Consider the following 17,440-nt stretch of genomic DNA (forward strand, 5'->3'; position numbering starts at 1 on the left):
AGGCCCCAATTCCAAACCATTCGCCCCAATCCACTGCACCAGAATCCCATCCCCAGACCGAGACCCTGTAAACGACGTGACAAATCCCACCCCAGGACCCCAAACCCCATCTCCCCATGGCCACGACAAGGACCCCATCCCCATTCACCAGGACCCCATTCCCAGACACGAAACTCCCCGGTATCACTGGGTACAGCCCCTAGAGCGCATCCCCATCCACCTCCCCAACCTCCTCCCCACCCCATCCCTCCCCTTGGCCGGCACGGCGGAGTTCTGCGGGACATTTGGTAGTCATTAGGGCCGGAGGGAAGGAGGCAGGCGCAGGAGCAGCCTTTCTTCTCCAGCTCATATCCCGGCGCCTCACGCTTGGGTGGACGGCGGCCAAGCGCGGCTGAGCTCCCCGCACCCCATCCCGCAGAGGCCATGGGTGAGCAACTGGCCCTGGGGGTGCTCCCCAACCAAAGGGGTCGCTTCTGAAGGACCCCGAAGGCTTTTGGCCAGGACGAGGAAGGGCAGCGGGGTGCCCCGGCCATGCTCAGCAGCACGGCAGGAGGGGACGTGAAGGGACGGCTGCGGGGATCGGGGCGGTGAGACCCCCACTGCGTCCCTTGCTCTCATCCGGGCAGCTTGGAGAGATGAGAGGTGAGTGGGGGTCGGAGCCATGGGGAGATGTGGGGTGAGGAGCGGGGATGGTGGCACAGTAGTGCCCGAGTGGAGGGTCCCTGCTATCATCTTCAGAGATACGGGGCGACCAGGGGACCCCAAAGCCCTGTGGGGGGGCTGAAGTCACCCACAGTGATGCGGGGGGGAGGGGAGAGACAGGGCAGACCTCCTCCTCGCAGCTCAGCGCTCGGCAGGAAAGCAAACATGGGACAGCATTAGGCAGGAGGGACGCGGAGGGCAGAGGGAGGCCCCCTCCCCCCCCCAGCACCACCGCCCCGGGTTTCCGTGGGGGAGGCAGGGCTTATAAGCTGGGGATGCTGGCGGTGCTGCACTCCGGCCATGGGACGCGGTCCCTCGCAGCACCCTAGGGGCAGCAACCTCAGAGCTGAGGGCTGGCTGTGGGGCAGGTCGGGGGAGTTGGGTAGGGGGGAGGATGTGGGGTTGATCGGGTGGAGTACTTAGATGGGCACAGAGGTTCTGGCCAAGCCCTGCAGAGCTGCCACCATGCTTTGGGTGGCATCTCCTGAGCTGTGGTGACACTGGACTGCAGCACCTTTTGGGGAGCCACTGCCTTCCTTTTGGGGCTTGGAGCTGCCCCGTGCCATGTGCAAGGTCTTGGTGAATCCTTGGAAGGGATTTTGACCCAGAAAGGTGTCACCGCTTTCGGGCTCTCCCCTCAGCCCTGCTGGGTCTGTGGTGGCACCGACCTGCTCCTTGTATTGCCTTCCAGCAGAGGACCTGGTGGGAGGAGAGGAGGAGGAGATGCCGTCCTTCAGCTACCGACAGAACGGTGAGGAATGAGGCCACACTGTCAGCCCCATCCATGGAGAGGGCAGGGGCAGAGGCCTGATCCATCCCCTAGTCCATCCCTGATCTATCCCCGATCCACCTCTGGCCTAACCCTGATCCATCCCTTTTCCCTCCCTGATCCATCCTGTGGTACAACCCTGATCCAACCCGGATCCATCCCTCTCCTGCTCAGGCAGGGCACGGGGTGGCTGCAGCCAGTGCCAGAAGAACCTGTCCCTGCAGACAGCAGTCAAAGTCCTCTACATCTTCTCTGTGCTGCTCATCGTGGCTGTGACCGTGCTGGCCACCCTGGGTGAGTGCAGGCAGGGCTGGGGGCCCGCTCCTTCCCTCCCTCCTCCCTTCCATGGGAAATAGTCAGGCTCCATGGAAAGGGGATGAAGCAGCCCCAAATCCCAAGCTCCCAAAGCGACAAAGTGTAGGGACCCCGTCTATGGGGCTGTGGGGGGGTTGTCCTGTGGGCTCTTTATGTCTCTGGAGGTCCCATTGACCCCGCTGAGGATCAGCAAACCTTTGTGGGATTCCCAAGACCTTTGGTGCAGATGGTGATGGCTGTGCTGTTCCACCACTGCCCACCTCCCTCCACAGTATTCAAGAAAGTCAACTCCATCTCCGGAGACATCAGCTCAGCCCACCTGTACTATGAGGAGAAGATCTTGTCCATCCAGGAGGACCTCCAGGAGTTGGGTGAGTCTGAAGGGGGTTTCTCCCCAGCCATGGGGGCTGCAGTGCCCAGTGCCAGTCTGCAAGGATGGCATGTGGCAAGGGCTGTGGGGTGGTTCCCTTGGTCAGCTGCATGGGGACTGGGTATGGGGTGGGCTATGGGGTGGCTCCTGTGGTTGGCAGTGTGAAGATAGACCCTTCTGCCCTCCCTTCAGATGAGAAGAGCTCAGGCAACTGCTCCCTCTGCCTGGAGACAGGGCAGCTGGGCCAGGAGCTTGGCAAGCTGCAGGTCGAGCTGGAGGAGATCCAGAAGATGCTCTTGGTCCAGGAGGTCCTCCTCGACCGCACCTCCCGCACCCACGACATGCTGTCATCTGGCAGCACCGAGATCAGCAGCGAGGTGGCCGACTGCTCCTCCTCCACCCGACGGCTGAACGAGAGCGTGGGGCAGCTGGTGGTGCAGCTGGGGGGCTGGCGGGCCGTCACCTCCCGGCTCGACGGCTCGCTCAAGGGCCTGGAGCAGGAACGCTTCGACGTGAGGGCGGCCATGCAGCAGCTCAACTTCACCTTGGGGCAAACCTCCGACTGGATCCAACTCATCCAGAGGAAGACAGACGAGGAGACGTTGACGCTGCAGAAGATGGTGAGCGAGTGGCAGAACTACACGCGGCTCTTTGCTGGGCTGAGGTCTGCCTCCATTGAGACGGGCGAGCTGGTGAGGAGCATCCAGGCCGGCGCGGGCGCCGCGGCCAGGCAGGTGGGCCAGAACGCCGAGGGCATGCACGACCTGGTGCTGCAAGTGATGGGGCTGCAGCTGCAGCTGGACAACATCTCCTCCTTCCTGGATGACCACGAGGAGAACATGAACGACCTGCGCTACCACGCCAAGTATGCGCAGAACCGCACGGCCGAGCGCTTCGAGACGCTGGAAGGCCGCATGGCGTCGCACGAGATCGAGATAGGAACCATCTTCACCAACATCAACGCCACCGACAGCCACGTGCACAGCATGCTGCGCTACCTGGACGACGTGCGGCTCTCCTGCACCTTGGGTTTCCATGCCCACGCTGAGGAGCTCTACTACCTGAACAAGTCCCTCAGCCTGGTCCAGGGCACCACGGATCTTCTGCGGGAGCGCTTTGGGCTGCTCAACGCCAGACTCGACTTCGACATCCGCAACCTGTCCATGGTGATGGAGGAGATGAAGGTGGTGGATGTCCAGCATGGAGAGATGCTGAGGAACATCACCATCTTACGAGGTGAGGAGCGTCTCAACATCCATGGCCCAGGGGTGGGTTGGGGTTGGGTCTGCTGGGTTTGGGGGCTGTGCTTAAGGAGAGAAGGCAGGTTTGGAGGCTAGGACTTGGAATTGTAGAGGCATGAAGGTTGGAAAACACCTCCAGGATCATCAGGTCCAATTGTCAATGCATGACCACCAAGCCCACTCATGGAACCATTTCTGCTGGAGAAGATCTCTTAGATCCCCAAGTCCAACCCTAACCATGTCCACCAAACCACGTCCCCCAAGTGCCACATTTCCACATTCCTGCACTCCGCAGCTCTCTCCTTGGTGCAGGTGACCCCACTGCTGGTCCTGGTGGGGAGGGCACAGACATCTCAGGACAAGGATGCTTCGAGTCTCATGAGGACTTTGGTGGCCTGGGGACATCCATCCACCTCCATCCCCAAGTATGATCTCAAGGCCCCACTGTTCCCAGAATCCTACCCGGGTCATCCCGTGCTGTGCCTGGAACACCAAATCTAACCCTTCTGAGCACTGTCCCCCACTGCCTTGGGCTCCAAAAGGAGTTAAACTCCAGGAAGAAGCAATGGCAGCATCCCCAGGCCCTCTTATTACTGCTCTGTGATGTTGCAACCCATGCGCTGCATTCACCCCTTCCTCTTCCTCCTGCAGGTGTGCCAGGCCTCCCAGGTCCCCGTGGCCTCAAGGGTGATGTTGGCATCAAGGGTCCCGCAGGAAGCAAAGGAGAGAAAGGCGACATTGGCAGCCTGGGCTCGCCAGGTCCCCCTGGCTCACCCGGACCCTCTGGTCCCCCTGGTCCCCAAGGGGAAAGGGGTCCCCTGGGCGCAAAGGGTTTTCCTGGCCTCAAGGGTGCTAAGGGCAGTTTTGGACAGTCAGGCTCCAGGGGACAGATAGGGCCCAAGGGAGATGTGGGTCCCCCAGGGCCAGAGGGGGGACCAGGACCAACAGGGCCCCCTGGTCCTCAAGGAAAACTGGGGCTACCCGGGAATCCCGGGGCTGTGGGACAGATTGGCCCCACAGGTCCCAAAGGAGACCCCGGCTTGAGGGGCCCCCCAGGACCGCCGGGCCCCCCCGGTCCTCCTGGCCCATGACACAGTCTTGGGGCCATGCTGATAGCACTGGGATGGAGGAACCCCTCCCAGCTCTGAGGGCATCCCCTGCTCCCACTGCCAGACCCTGGGGACAGGGCAGGAAGGACTAAGGTGGGGGTCCAGACTCCCTCCCCAGTGTGATACTTTTTGGGGTGCATGGGGCTGGTCCCTGGCTCTTGAGTGGGCTGCAAGGTCCCGGGGCATGGGGTCCCTGCAGGACAAGGACCTTTAAGGGCTGTGGCACAGCTGGTTTGTGCCCCAATTCCAGCCACCTTCACCCCTACACCCCTGGCTGCACCAGCAATGTAATCCTGGCACAATAAATCTATATGGGGACAAGTGGCTCCTGCCTCAGGGTCATTGGGATGGGGGGGGGAGGGGTAGTGGGCTGGGGAGGAGCCCAAATCCAACCTGTGGGCATTGGCGTGGCACAGATGGTGGGATGGGAACATCCCTCAGAGCTGTTCCTGGGCAGGGCTGCCCCAAACTCCAAAGATAATGACCATACTGTGGGTCAGATCAGGGCAACAGCCTCAGAGAGACACTCACACGTGTGTGTGTGTGCATGCCCATGGGTACACATGCCTGGATGTACACAGATGTGAGCACACGGGGTGCTGCCCATAGGCTCATGCGGATGTGCACATGCAGCTGTGCTCACGTGTGCTGGGCAAGGCAGGGGTCTCTAACAGACACCCCCTCCTGGCCCCAAAGCAGGGCCCCTGGAAGCCCTCCCCCTGTCCCAGGCTGGTGAGCAGGGCGTGGGTTGTTTTTCCCTGGTGGAGGGTAGGGAGGGGGCAGCTGGAGGCCCCAGGTACCCGAGCTAGGGCCTTGGTGCCAAGAGCAACACAGAGCTGGGGAAAACAGCCATCCCTAAGCCCAGCCCCACCTCGGGCTCTCCCCAGCCTCAGTGTGGGGCTGCAGCACTCCCCCAGCATGGTATATGCTTGCAAACACAGCTCTGCTTTGCTGCCTGCTCCTGGGAGAAATAGCTGTTAGCCAACAGCAGCTCTCTCCAGCTTTGTTTTCAAGAGGCTTGTTTAGGCCATAGCTCTCCCTGTCCTTGTGCTCACTCCATCCCTGTTCCCATTCCATCTCATCCCATTTCTGTCCCCATTCCTGTTCCTCTCCCAACCCCCATCCCATCCTCACCCCATCTCACCCCATTCCCTTCCCACTGCACGCCCAACCCCATCATCATCCCCATCCCATTTTCTTATTTCTTTTCCATCCCCATCCTTGTTCCTGATCCCATACCCCCCCCACACCCCATCCTTTCACAATTCCTAATACCATTACTTTTCCCATACCCATTCCCCACTCCTGTCACCTTCTGTAGCCTACAGCTCGGGGAGCCCCTTACCTCCCCACTAGCCCTGCCTGGGGCACAGGTCCCAGCCCACGGGGCCGTTTATTGCTGTTGGCACAGTGGCTTCCTGTTTTCATCTCAGAATTAACAGCTGCAGAGCCTCAGGGCCGAGGTGCTATTGGTGAACACAGGCAACCCAAACCCAAAGGTTTTTTTTTTGGAAAAAACTGCTTCCCATCTGAGTGTCCCAGGCACGAACAACAAAGAACCACGGCCCTGACCACCCCCGTGCCTCAGTTTCCCTACCTAGGTAGCACCCCTGGACACAGGGGGTGGTAACATGCAGCCTGTGGGTGGTGATGCCCACCGGGACACTACCCGATCCTAAATGCCCAAGGACACTGGGGCTGCCAGTGGGCATTGGTGCCAAGCACAACAGTCAGCAGCTGCAGCACTGCTGGTGAGCCCCAGCCAACACCCACATCCCATGAATGACCCCATTGATGGCAGAAGTGGGAGGGTCGCTCGAGGAAGGGTGGGGGACAAACACCCACGTCCCCGTGGCTCCTTGCCCTCTGCCCGGCCCCGTTATTCATTGGGATTTGCCTTCGTAGCAGGGGTGTGTTGGATTAACTGTAATTCTCTGGTTAACATTTCAGCTACAGTAACAATAAACTCCTCTCTGTGTGGGTCCAAGGGTTCTTCCCTTCTGCTCTTCCCACCGAACCCAACCCCGCACTGGGATGTGTCCTCACTCTGTGGCTGGGAGAAACACGGCTGGCCAAAGGCACCATCCCAGAACCATGCCCCGGGACCCCACCAACCTTCCCACAGCCCTCTAACACACAGCTCAGGCACTTTCCCAAGTCTGGGAGGAGACATCTGCCTCCCACAGCCATCACGGGACGGGATGCAGGATGGAGCGGGGGATGCGACCCAGCCCAGGAGCAGCTGAGCTCTGCTGGCTGCTGCCAGCAGGCCTGCAGCGTTTCTTCTCACCCTGGTGTGGAATGAAAGGAAAGATAAACAGAGTTGGGAGGGACGGGAAACATCCCTTAAGCAGCCTGGGAAAGTCAGGCAGTGGTTCCAAGGGGAGCACAACAACTGGCAGGTCCCAGAGCTGGGGGAAGGCTGCATGCAGGGACCCCCAGCAGGGACCCCCAAGCAAATTCACTCCCCACAGTCCCCCTGGCCCACTCCCCTCACCCACCAGCACGTTTCACCAGCCTGGTATGAATTTAATCATAACACATATACAGGTGCTGCAACAATTACTGCCATGGCTTCGTACACACTCGTCCGCAAAACCTTACAGAGAGCTCTGAACGGGACAGGCTGCATAGATCTCTTCTTTGTCAGCTTCTCTCTGCAGAGAAAGTTTCCAAGGAGCAGCCCAAAAACGCCGTGTAATCCAAAGAATGACACTGTGGGGCTGTTCTCACCCTGTGCTGAAGGCACACATCGCAGCCTGCTCCTGTAGGTTGCACCATCAGCCCAGCTGGAAGCCTTCACCAGCTGCGGCTCTGCGGTTAGCAAGCAGCAACCAACAGCCAGACTCACTGCCAGGTGGGTCTGCACAGCAGCTGTGAGCTCGTCGAAGTGGGAAACCCCCCATTTGGGGGGAATTCCCCTGGCTTTGCTGCCTTTCACCACCATGGAGAGAAGAGCTGTGCCGTCAGCAGTGTGGCTTTGGGGCTCACCAGCGACGCCAAGTTAATGGCATCTCTCTCAGAAGCACGAGGCTGCCAGGACTGCAGTGAGGCAGCACAGTTTCTTCCAATCTCATTCAATTAAAAAGCTACAGCAACTCCTTTCCTAGAATAAATAGCGTCGTCTTTGTAGAACTGAAATTCACTTCTGCTTCCTTAAAGCTACGTCCCTGAAAAAAAAAAACCAAAAGAGATGTATGTGCAGACACAGAGATCTTCTCCATCCTGAAGCTGTCCATGGTGCAGGGTTGGTCGGGACGCCAGGAGAAGCAACCAGCTTCCAAAGAAATGGAGTCAGAGTTCACTTTTTTGGTTTGATTTTTTGGCGATCTTAGCGACGGTGACATCAAGATATCCCAAACCACCTCGTGATTGAGAAAGGAGAGCGACTTTATTTACATAAAGTCATCGGAATCGTTGCCATCCTGTGGGAAGAAAAGACACATCGGGACCACCGTCAAGTGGAAAATGGTGAAACAGTGTATTCAGCAGGATTTCACCATCGCCATTTGTCCTGGCTTCCTGCCATCCCAGTACAAACACCCAACAGCAGCTCTGGAATGGGAAAAGCACCAAGTGAAGCTCTGAATCGTGAAACACCCGCTGCCCTTTGCTGTTCCTGAAGCTGCAGCTCATCTGCTGTGGTCTGGGAGGAAACCAGAGCTGAGGCTTTCATGACCCAGGAGAAGGAAAGCAGCTTGGCACCAGGCAGGGCTCAGAAGAGGAGGAGACCCCCGGTGCTGCCACTCCTCTGCCTGGCAAAGCTTCAGGAGGCACTCACATTTCAACACTTCATTCTCAGAGGGGACGTGCATGCTGGCCAGGGGGAAGATGAAGAGCTCATGAAAACCACAAACTCCTTTAACAGTTTACAATAGGCACATTTTCAACTGAGGGTCACTGAGATGAGCTCCGAGACCTTCTTGCCCAAGAGGAAGCTGTACACGAGCCAGACCTCAGGCAAAGAACACACCCAGTGCACGTCAGAACCTCTTCTCAACTTCAGCCCCAAGCCTTCACGAGATCCACCTCCTCATTCCCCTCCTGTGCTTCTCTCAGTTGTGGCACTTCTCTGCAGTCACATCACAGAAATCTTCCCCTCTGCCCCTCAGAGTATATACTCATCCCTGCCTGAACTGTCACCCTTGTATCTACAGTTCATTTGTTGTTATGTGCATTTTCCCCTGCCCTTGAAGTAGCAAGTAGTGAAGGTCATCTCTGCCACCATCAGGGAGACCCCTGTGCTCCCAAGCAAGGACAGTCGAGCCTGGAGCCCCACTTAAAGCTCTCCCTGCTCCTCCACTCAGGTAGAAAGGGACTGGGAGGACCCTGTACCCATCACCAGCAGCACAGGCTCCACCTGGGAGACCTACAAGCATTAGGGCCCTCTTCAAAAGCCAAGGAGAGTGTCAGTGTCCTTCAGTGACAAGGGACAACAGAGATGTGCACTGTCATGCAGGAGTCACTAAAACCAGCCCGCAATGCAGAGCTGGACCATCACCATCCTGCATTGAATTTCAGCAGACTCTGAAAGGTTTCTGTGGGCATCGCTCAGCTCTCACCTGATTGGAGGACATGTTCTCAGCCTTCATTAACGATGAGTAGCTCCTGAAAGAGAAAGGACATCGTCTTACACGATACGTTTCCAAAAGCCATCAACACAGAGGCATTTTGATAAAACAGGATCAAGTACCAAGAAAACAATCATTCCTTTCTGCACTCAGGCTTATCTTACACTCTTTGGCTATTTAAAACAACTGGAGAAAGCACAGGTATCTCTCCTAGTGCTAAGTTTGCTTTTCCAAACCCCTCAGTATGATCTTCATCCGTGTGGAATCCTTGAGTTTTTCAAACTCCAGTCTCACTATCACTCACATATAAATACAGCTTGCTACAATAAACTATCTTGTGCTTCAAAGCAAGCCTTTGGCCAGCTGGCACGTCCAGGTCTGTGTGGGGCAGGGAGGAGGGAGGAATGAGCTCCCCCACACTGCTGCAGGTTTGCTAGGTGGACAACAGAAAGGTCAATATGACACTGTAGAGCACCATTCCTCAATCTGTGCTCAAAGGAGCATGCAATTGCTTACAGAGGAAAACTGAGGAATCACACGTTTCATTAACACCAGTGATGCAACAGGAAGCTGAAGAACTCTGCCTGTGCCTCAGTGCTTTCCAAGACTCACACAGAGCTGGAAGCTGGAACCCAATGAGCTTGCTCCCATCTCCACAAGTAGCTCACCCAATTTCTCCCAAGTCAGGGACAGATTTCAAAAGACACCGTCCCTTTTTTTCACAATGGCTTAACATCCAGGTTTATTTTAGGGGAAAAAAAAAGGGGGGAAATGCATTTATTGTAAAGACAAAGGGAATCAGTGGGCCATGCAGACATCTACGCTAGAGCAGGTCAGCTGAACACTGAGTAATGCTGGGCCAACCATTACACAGAAATTGCTGACCCATGACTCTCCCCTAGTGCTGATGAAAACCACAGAAGCTCAACATTGGCACTGCGATTTATGACCTACCTAAGTTCTTCCAGCTCTTTCTTCTTCTTCATCTCTTCCTTTTCCTTCCGCTTCATCTCCTGGATTTGGGCTTTCTTCTCATTCCTCTCTTCCCTGTCACGGGCTTCCTTCTCAGCAGCCAGGTCTGGGAAGCGCTCCACTTTTGTCTTCTCCAATCGGTTCAGTATCTCATTCACCTTCTTCTCCACCGTCAGCATTTTCACCTTTGGAGTGCAAAGAACTATGATCCTTATAAAAAAAATACTTTTTTTCTGGCACTTTGTGGAAAGAAAATGCCCTGTTTCTACTTCACACGTGGCTGAATCCCACAAAAACAGATGCAAAGAGAAACTGCTGCCACCTTGTCCTATTCAATGCGTTGTGTAACAGCAAAAGAAGGCCCACAACTAACAGGCACTGCTGAGTACACAAGCGTGTCTAATTAGGTTTCTTGGCACATGCCTTAACAAAGAAGCCAAGAGATAAAAACCAGTCTCTGCTGATTCCTGAGGAGGAGGCAGCAGGTCTCCACCGACCATTTGGGGAAGGGAAACTCACATGCTTCTAACTCTGTAAGTTTTTGGTGTTTTCTGCACTTCCTGCCCTGGTATGGACCTGTTTCTGAGTCCAACAACTGCATCTTTAGAGAGCTTTCTGTCCCAGCAGCCACGCTGTATAACTACAGTTTATACTTAACATCACCTGGGGACACAGCTCAGGCCTGGGAACAGTTCAGTGCATTGGACTGACCCTACACCAGAGCAAAGCAGCTCTGCCTTATAACAGGTTGAACAAATTCAGAAGTAGTGCTGCAGTGAGACTCTGCCCAAAGCAGAGACAGCAAAGTCAGCATAGCAATGGGGGTCTCAGGGATGCCAGGGAGTTCTTCACTACACAGCAAGCTAGTGTGAGCCCTTCCAGCCATCTGATCACACCAGTGTTTGTGAGCTGAACCAAACTGACTGCTCGTACAGGGATGATTTCAGTGCAGAGAAATTCAAGACAATAGAATAGATGTGATGGCATTCAGCTTTAGCAGAGACCACTCTCTTACACTGCACTGCTCTTTGCAAACATCCCATATCGACCACACTGCCACAAGCTAACACCAAGCATGCATTCCCAGCTGATGATCAAAGAACTCCAAACATGCCCCAAGGATCTCTCTGAAGCTTCAGGAATTAGATGATTCCCTTCCTTATGGCAAATGCTGAAGACAACATGCCTAGCTGCTAACTGGCAATGTGATATTCTGCCACCAGGTCACCCTCGCTGGCTTGCAGCAAACACTTACATCCTTCTGCCTGTGAAACCCAATCTGCCCCACATCCATGTCAGCTGTCTTCTTCAGGTTGGTCCATGGTGTGTACACCACGTTGACGTTGTTCATCTTGCAACCTAGGGAGCAGAGGAGAAAGATTTCTATTCTCTCCCTGCTGAAAGACTTCTGTGCAAATGCAAACTCCAGCAGTTATTCTTGTCACCAACATTACTAACGAGGCAAGAAAGAAGAAAAAGAGAAGTCCTTCCAGTGTTACAGCGTAACAAAAACCAGCACAACATCAATTCCTGCAGTAACACGAGCACTGCAAGCAGTGCTAACCAACTCCAGATGGAGGCTGTCTTTGCCAGCAGAGCGACTGCTATGGAAGGGGGCCCCAAGGTGGTGTGAGGGAAGAGCCTGCAAGGACTCTCTGGCTCAGGCAGCAGCGTGGAGGCACAAACAGGAATTTCAGAGATGTAAAACTCCTCCTTCTGAAAGTCTAACAAGCAGCCTCAGCAGTGGTAAGTGACATCTGCTTCCCATAAGACCAGCAGGCACTGACTTCACAGAGCAGCAGCTTCACAGATGTTTGATCACACACACGCTTGTGTGGAGCAGAAACACCCACCACAAACAGCTTACACCCAGCCCCAATAGGAACCAGTCCCACCTTGGATGCTGTTAGCCTTCACCAGGTGGGCACAGTCTATCAGAACTTCTTTAGGAATGTCATCCACTGTCTGCCCCTGTGACAGAGCACACAACGTCAGCCGTGCAAGTGAGAAGGGGCTGTAGGGACCGAGGAGCACACAGAAGAGCACACCGCAGCCAGGAGCTGGGCACAGTGCTCTTCAAACACTCCCAGCACCTTCTCCACTCTACATTTTACTAGATCCTACGCAGGATTTTTAAGAAGAGGCACAAACAATGTGCAGTCTGGTTTTCTCTCCGAGACACATGGTCAGAAACCATTTGTTCTGTTGGGCCACATGAAGCTTCCCTCTCCTCCCTCCACTATTTTGTGAAGGAAGCTGTAATTCAGGCTCCTCACAGAGGTGGATATCTGTACCCTTCAGGAGCCTGTGAACTTCAGTGGCTCATGTGAGTACAGCTGGTCTCACCCACAGGGCCTGCTGCAGGACAGGACTGCATAGTGAACCCCATTTAGGGCTATTTTAAAGACATGTCACAGGTTTACCTTGTGCAATCGGAGGTACACATGTGCAGAAGAGAGCTTATCCACATGAAACCTACAGAATAAAAAAACCCACACATTTAGCAGGAGGTAAGAGATGGCAGTCATCTGTTCCGAAAAAAGATTACTTCCTAACTACTGACAGAGCAGCTTCTCCATGGACAAAAGCCTATAAAAATGCTCAGGATGTACATGTTTGCACACAAGATCGATTGATTTGAGTGCTTTTGTCGTAACCACATATTTTTCCCTCTTACGGTCCCCCTTTAGATACTGAGAGAGGCCCAGATCTTTCAGCCTGTCCTCATGGGAGAGATGTTCCGTGCCCTGGATCACTTTTGTGGCCCTCCTCTGGACATGCTCCAACTGATTCTCCTGACTGTGCATCATGTGATGCAGCTACACCGATGCATTACTCAACCAAAGCAAAATCTTTCCTGCTAGAAAAATATTCCCATGCCACTTAGTTCATTGCTGACAACATATCCTCTGCAGAGCTTGTTAGCTACCACAGTCTGTACAGAGGGCAGGCACAAGCAGGGGTCTGAATCAGCCAGCAGAGATGCCACCAACCGCTGCTGCCAGGAGTGGGATCTCCCCTGATCTTGTTTTTCTTTTCTGATGAGATCTTGTGAGCCAAAACCAACCCACATGCAGTGGAGTGCTTCCTCTTGCCAGCCTGACCACAGCACTGTGGGTGTGCTGAGAGCTGACACAGCTTTTAGTTGAGGGGAATAAAAATGTCAAAGTCTCCTGCTCAAACTCTGTGGATGGCAATGGCTGCTGTACAGGACAGGATGGCAGAAATCCACAGTGTGCACAGGGGTGACATTAAGCATGTGCAGAGAAAAAGGCACTGGGGAACAAGATAATGTTCTGTAGGTACAGCATTCACTGCAGCTCAGGAGGCTTCTGGCTGCATTCCCCAAATCCCCAGAAACCCCACTCCAGGGGCCAAGTTCTTCCAAAAAAAAGAACAGGGGAGATGTAGGGAAATGAATTCAAAACAGAATCCCAGCATCTGCACCTGGAGCTCCTGCAATCCATCTCTGCCCTGGGACTGCATTTAAACTGCTCAGTGGTTTGGGAGACGTGCACCACAACAGCACCAAGAGAGGCAGCGTGCTTCACAAAGGTGTGCACATTGCTTCAAGACTTACCAGATATCTTCAGGCCAGCCGTACTTTATTAGATCTTCATCTGCAAGAAGAGAAACAGCAATGAGCAAAGCACAGGACCTCATCACCAACAAATCACACTGCCTACAGAGACCTGACCAGAGCAGAAATAAATCTGTATTGATCAGCCAGAGTGCATTGGATTGAGCAGAAGCAGAGAAGGTTTAGCACTGCACCCAGCTGCATGCAGCTATGCCAGGAACCAGTATGCTGAGAACAGCGTCTCAGAAGTGAGGCTGAGGATCCCCAGCTTCCATCCCTCCTTCTCCTTCTGTCAAATGTGGACATTTTTATGGGAAAACGTGTTTCTTCAAATATCAACCTAAAAAGAAGGAGACTTTTAGGGAAAGTCTTCCAAACAGCCACACACTTTGCACGGTGAGCACTGTGGCTTGGTATTGGCTCCTGATGTGGAAACAGAAGATGTAGCAGAACCTTCACCTTGAGAGGAAGGACAGGCACAAGCAGCTTCTGGGCTACGAACGTTCAGTGGGGTGAGAAATCACAGAACTGTAGGGGTTGGAAGGGACCTCTAGAAATCATCTAGTCCATCCTCCCTGCCAAAGCAGGCTCCCTAGACCAGGCTGCAGAAATAATACAACGGAGGAGCAGGGAAGGGGGAGGCTGACTTGCAGAAACTCCTCAGGCATGATCTGAAAAGGCTGCCTCGGCTCATTTTTTCAGCTAGTTTGGTTTTCAGTTAGTTTGGTTTTCAGTTGTTTTGAAACCAGTTATTGTACCTAAAGTTTATCCACCCTAACTAAAAACAGAGAGGGTAAATCAGAATGATTTGTGTGGTGTGGAGTACACCAAATTAACAAATGAAGAGACATCCTTTCAAAATGACCTCAGGCACCTACAGGCCTAACCCCAGACAAGCTGCCCCATCCATCATCACACTTACTTTCAGCATACTTACTTTCATACTTATCTTTTCCCATGTAAATGGTGTAAACAGTCGGGACAACTGAGGAATAGAAAGAGGAAAATCAATCAAAAGGGCTTTGGTCAAATCGTGCAAGGAACGAACTACGCATTGGCCCCAGCCACAGAAATGACACTGAAAATTGTTTCGTGCACCCCACTCTCCTCCTGGGGGCTGCAGGATTGTTTTGCAGCTCCTCCAGACCTCATCCTATTCGCTTCAGAGATCTTTGGGAGTGGCCTTTCCACCAGTTTCCTCTGAAGATTATCCAGCACCGAAGGGCTGTCAAGCAAAACACCCTCAGCTCCCATGTGGTTCAGATTATCCAATTACACAGATACAATCTGTCCAATTAAGCACAGGGCCGTGGGGTCGGGGGCCAGGAATGCTGAGGCTGTGTTTACAGTCTGGTGTTAACTCTCTGTGTGGTCAAGAGAAACAAACTGTCTCTCCCAAAGCAGCAGCACAATGCTCACCTCCCTGGGGGAGCTGAGAGGATTAAGGTCTGCAAGACAACTGAAGCCTGAAGCTAGCCAAACACCAGTCAGAGGCTCGTTTGTCCTATCTGCACCTCTTCGGGGCACTTGGAATAGTGATATTCTCTTCTTCAGGGCTCACTCCATAATGCAGGAATGGCATTTCCAGTTCTGGCAAACCTGGATCAGCAGCCAGCATAGCAGGGAAATGGAGGCTGGAGTAGGAGGGTGCTCTTACATGCTTCAGCCTGCTTAAAAAAGGCTCTGCCATCATACGTGGCAGCAGGGAAATCCCAGTTCCACAGCGACAGAAACCTATCTACCAGTGTGTCCCAGCTCTAGCTCCTGCAATTTTAACTACCCTGTTTTCTGAGCAGATGACAGAGCCAGCAATAGCTACTTGCTTCAATGACACACTGAAATTTGGCTGTCACCAATAAGGACCTACTTCAACACAAAGGACTACTGAGAGCACACTGTCAGCTTCATGCCACTGCTATGCTTTTCAAAGGAATCCTACTGCTATTCTAACAACATTTAGTAATAAGGCAATGGGAAATAGAACACATGAAATGGTTCTATGTCTGTGGGAGTTAAAGACTGGAAAAAAAATCCACCCTGAACACACAGGAAGAGGAGTCCTGAGAATGGGAGATCATCATGAACATGGACACTGTGCAGAAACTTAAAACTAAACGCTTGGAAATAGAGGATTTCATGAAAGTGAAACTAAACCTGCCAAGAGTGGGAGAGGACTACTTTAGGCTAAGCAGGACAATGCTTCCAGCCCATATAATTTAGAAACACAGAAACAATTGAGTTGGAAGTGACTTTTGTCCAACCCTCCTGCAATGAACAGGGCCATCTGCAGCTCAATAGGGTGAAATTTCAAATATCTAAGATGCTGCACTTGGGCTGGGGCAAACCTAGATATGTCATCTAATTGTTTGAGTTGGAAGGAACTTTTAAAGGCCATCTGGGTCCAACTCCCCTGCAATCAACAGAGACAGCTACAGCTCCATCACAGGCTCACAGCCCTGACCTTAAGTGTCTCATGGGATGGGGGCAACTCCCATCTGTCAGGACAATCTGTTTCAGTGTTCTGTTACCCTCACTGTAAGAAAAAAACACAAAAACATTTTCCTTATATCTAGGCTATATCTCCCCTCTTTTCATTTGAAATCAATCTCCCTTGTCCTATCACAACAGATCGTTGACACCATCAGGTTTAATTGTGCTGCACTTTTGCAGCTCAGCCACTCCCAGCACCACCCAAAGCTGCTACGCCCTCTGCCCACTAAACTGTGTCCCCAAGTGCTACATCTGCACGACTCTGTAACACCTCCAGGGATGGTGAATCCACCACCTCCCTGGGCAGCTGCACCACTGCATCTCCACTCCTTCTGAGCAGAAGTTTTACCTAATATCCAACTTGAACCTCCCCAGCTGGGGCTACAATCTCTCATCCTACTAAGGAGGACCCTCTGAGTAGACTGAAGTGAGGGCCGTTAGCAGCACTCCTGAGCACTGCCTTGCCTGAGAAAAATGACATTCCTGAGCTCCTCCAGAAGGAACCTGAGCCCCAGAGCGCAGGAAAACAATGCACAGAACACAACGTGGTTAGGAACGGCTGAAAGGATGCGGGGCACAAGAACAAGCAGCCTTCCCGTGCTTAAAAACAAACACTTTAGCACTTAAAGAACGGAAACTCAGATCAGATACGAGGAGGAAACACCACACGCTGAGGCCTCCACAGAGAACGGCGCTGTGAGGAAGGCCGAGGAGCCCCACCGCCGTGCAGGGAACGCGCCGGTCCCGCGGCGACGTCAAAGGAGAGTCCTGGGACCAACCCCCCCGCCGCAGACTCACCGCTGGAGGTGAAGTAGAACACCATAACGGCGGCGCGGCCCACCCCGACCCACCCGGGCTCCGCACGGTACCGCCGCCCGTTCCTGGCTACGGAAGCCGGAAGGGTGGAGAGCGCATGCGCGCTCCGCGGTGCGCATGCGCCAAACATGATAAACACGCGTCGCTTCCCGCGGACGTGAAGCCAGACGGCGTTATGCGCATGCGTAGCTGCCTTAACGTGTGATTGGGCGAGAGATTTGGCGCATGCGCAGTTCGCTTGGCGCACGCGCAGATCTTTCTCGCTGCTCTTCTCCCGGTTTGAAGCGAGGTAGACTCGGAGGCCGAGTTGGGGCGATTTGTTTTGTTTTTTCTGAGCGTGGGGAACCTCTGTGCGGACCGCAGCCCGGCCCTGTCAGCCCTCGCTACTTAAATAAACTCCTCTCGATTGAGTGTCTCAGTCAAACTCCGAATTATGAGCTCTGTACATGGAGCAGCTCCGCTAGGGCAAAGTCTCAAAGTCCCAGCGTGCTCCGCGCACCGCACC

General features: G+C 53.8%; 3 protein-coding genes across 6 annotated transcripts in view; 1 reads left to right on the top strand and 2 right to left on the bottom strand.

Moving 5' to 3' along the window:
* Positions 1-17,440, bottom strand: part of CLU (clusterin) — a 212,328-nt gene that overhangs the window by 10,629 nt on the left and 184,259 nt on the right.
* SCARA3 (scavenger receptor class A member 3) lies at positions 313-4,825 on the top strand. 3 transcript variants are annotated; one of them, XM_065730583.1, is made up of 6 exons: positions 313-642; positions 1,394-1,453; positions 1,646-1,765; positions 2,059-2,157; positions 2,349-3,392; positions 4,049-4,825. In XM_065730583.1, the coding sequence occupies exons 1-6, from the start codon at positions 636-638 to the stop codon at positions 4,486-4,488; spliced, it is 1,770 nt and encodes a 589-aa protein (XP_065586655.1). In that variant the 5' UTR covers positions 313-635; the 3' UTR covers positions 4,489-4,825. The 3 variants fall into 3 exon arrangements, with proteins under 3 accessions (XP_065586655.1, XP_065586657.1, XP_065586656.1); XM_065730585.1 differs by lacking the exon at positions 313-642 and adding an exon at positions 977-1,066; XM_065730584.1 differs by lacking the exon at positions 313-642 and adding an exon at positions 1,010-1,070.
* On the bottom strand, positions 7,510-16,991 carry CCDC25 (coiled-coil domain containing 25). 2 transcript variants are annotated; one of them, XM_065730540.1, is made up of 9 exons: positions 16,918-16,991; positions 14,567-14,614; positions 13,630-13,669; positions 12,473-12,524; positions 11,945-12,020; positions 11,305-11,408; positions 10,032-10,234; positions 9,069-9,114; positions 7,510-7,931 (listed from the first exon to the last, which is right to left on the bottom strand). In XM_065730540.1, the coding sequence occupies exons 1-9, from the start codon at positions 16,940-16,942 to the stop codon at positions 7,902-7,904; spliced, it is 624 nt and encodes a 207-aa protein (XP_065586612.1). In that variant the 5' UTR covers positions 16,943-16,991; the 3' UTR covers positions 7,510-7,901. The 2 variants fall into 2 exon arrangements, with proteins under 2 accessions (XP_065586612.1, XP_065586613.1); XM_065730541.1 differs by lacking the exons at positions 7,510-7,931; positions 9,069-9,114 and having other exon boundaries at positions 10,071-10,259.

Source organism: Cyrtonyx montezumae, unplaced genomic scaffold, assembly GCF_038088225.1.
Source record: "Cyrtonyx montezumae isolate F1298 unplaced genomic scaffold, pur_monq_1.0 scaffold_13, whole genome shotgun sequence".
Lineage (NCBI taxonomy): Eukaryota > Metazoa > Chordata > Aves > Galliformes > Odontophoridae > Cyrtonyx > Cyrtonyx montezumae.